Raw genomic sequence first — 1,486 nt, 5'->3', positions numbered from 1 at the left:
GGGGCGACCTCTAGGATAAGGCGACCTCTAGGATAAGGCGACCTCTGGGATGGGGCGACCTCTAGGATAAGGCGACCTCTAGGATAAGGCAACCTCTGGGATGAGGCGACCTATTGAATAAGGTGTCAATGCACTCTTGGAGTAATTTTGGTCTGTTGGTAAAGTTCTTCCTGTTCCATAAATGTACCTATTAATGGAACACAGAGGTTTGTTGCACTTAGACCTGACTATTTGCAGACAGATAAATGTAAGTTCTTTGTTTATCATCGGCTCTAAAAGCTCTGGCCTACTTCGTGTTGTAAGACAAGTTTCATTGAAGTGATTTCTTGATTCTACCATACAGGTATGGCATTATTAAGGGTTGGTGTAATAAATGAAAATAAACATTTGGTTACTCACGTTAATTCAACAAGGCTCAAATTGCTAACGTTAGAAAGTTATTTATGAATAAAAAAATAATTTTAACACTTTAATTTGTATTTAATTCAGTGAGGTTTTGAAACAGCTGCAAGAGCGCAAATGGATTTTCACAACAGTGTATATGTTCATGTGTTCATACCTGAGCGTCTACACTGCTGACTGAATGCTGGTCCAAAGCAACCTCTCCCTCAATTTTCAGTTCAGGTTCAGGATCAGCAATAGGAGCTTTAGCTTCATCGTCCTCGTCTTCCTTCTGCCCCCCGTCACTATCACATTGTGAACGCCGCTTCAACAGTGAGGAGAAGAGCCGTGAGAGACCACGGCTGGCAGAGTTCCGATTTCGAGGCTGGAGGTTTTCATCCTCAGGAGAATGCAGCTGGGTATCCTGGACAGCCTCCTCCTGTTGCTGCTTTGGCTTTTTTTGGTGACTTTCTATCTCATCTGTGGTCATGGCAAAAGCTGTTAAAGGACAAAAGAGTCTGAGTACGAAAAACGACAACGTAGATTTTTATCTCATTTTGTCAATGAGATAAAACTTTAACTCAGTTTTACAGAAAGCTTTAACAATCCAAGACAAGTCCTCCTAATCTTTCCGTTATCTTGCAAAGCTCATGTACAGGTTCCTGTTTCCAATGAAAATACATACAAATTATAAACAGTAAAGGGTGTATTTTTATGAAGAGCTTTGGTGAAATTAGACTCAGAAAGGAGAAGATGAATTTAACATGAAGTGGATAATCACGATAATAAAAGGGAGATGTAGACACAAGTGAAAATGGATAACACTTTAGATCACAACAAACTGGCTGAACAAATGTTGAGTGACCAGAAAACCTGCAAAGCAAGCTGGGAGGGAATTAGAAGGAACAAACATGTCATATATTTCACAAAGGGACCCAGTTTAACCAAACATTAAAGTTCACCAATCAAATAAAAATGTACGTTTACAAAAAACCGATTGCAATAAAGTTTCAGGTGACAAATCACCTAAAAAAAAAATAAAAATCACACAACCTCTATATCATTTACTGTTACTACAAAATCAGTCTAACAAACTAGGGATGCA

The 1,486-nt window shown here is 39.0% G+C and overlaps 1 protein-coding gene across 1 annotated transcript in view; it reads right to left on the bottom strand.

The window, feature by feature from the left end:
* The window catches only part of epb41 (erythrocyte membrane protein band 4.1), an 80,512-nt gene that overhangs the window by 53,187 nt on the left and 25,839 nt on the right, over window positions 1–1,486 (bottom strand). The window contains exon 2 of the mRNA XM_015379844.1: window positions 560–879. Coding sequence (XP_015235330.1) covers window positions 560–871 — 312 coding nt within the window. The 5' untranslated portion in view covers window positions 872–879. The remainder of the gene's footprint in view (window positions 1–559; window positions 880–1,486) is intronic.

Source organism: Cyprinodon variegatus, unplaced genomic scaffold (assembly GCF_000732505.1).
Source record: "Cyprinodon variegatus isolate N-32 unplaced genomic scaffold, C_variegatus-1.0 Scaffold201, whole genome shotgun sequence".
NCBI lineage: Eukaryota > Metazoa > Chordata > Actinopteri > Cyprinodontiformes > Cyprinodontidae > Cyprinodon > Cyprinodon variegatus.
This window is presented reverse-complemented; position numbering and strand designations above follow the sequence as displayed.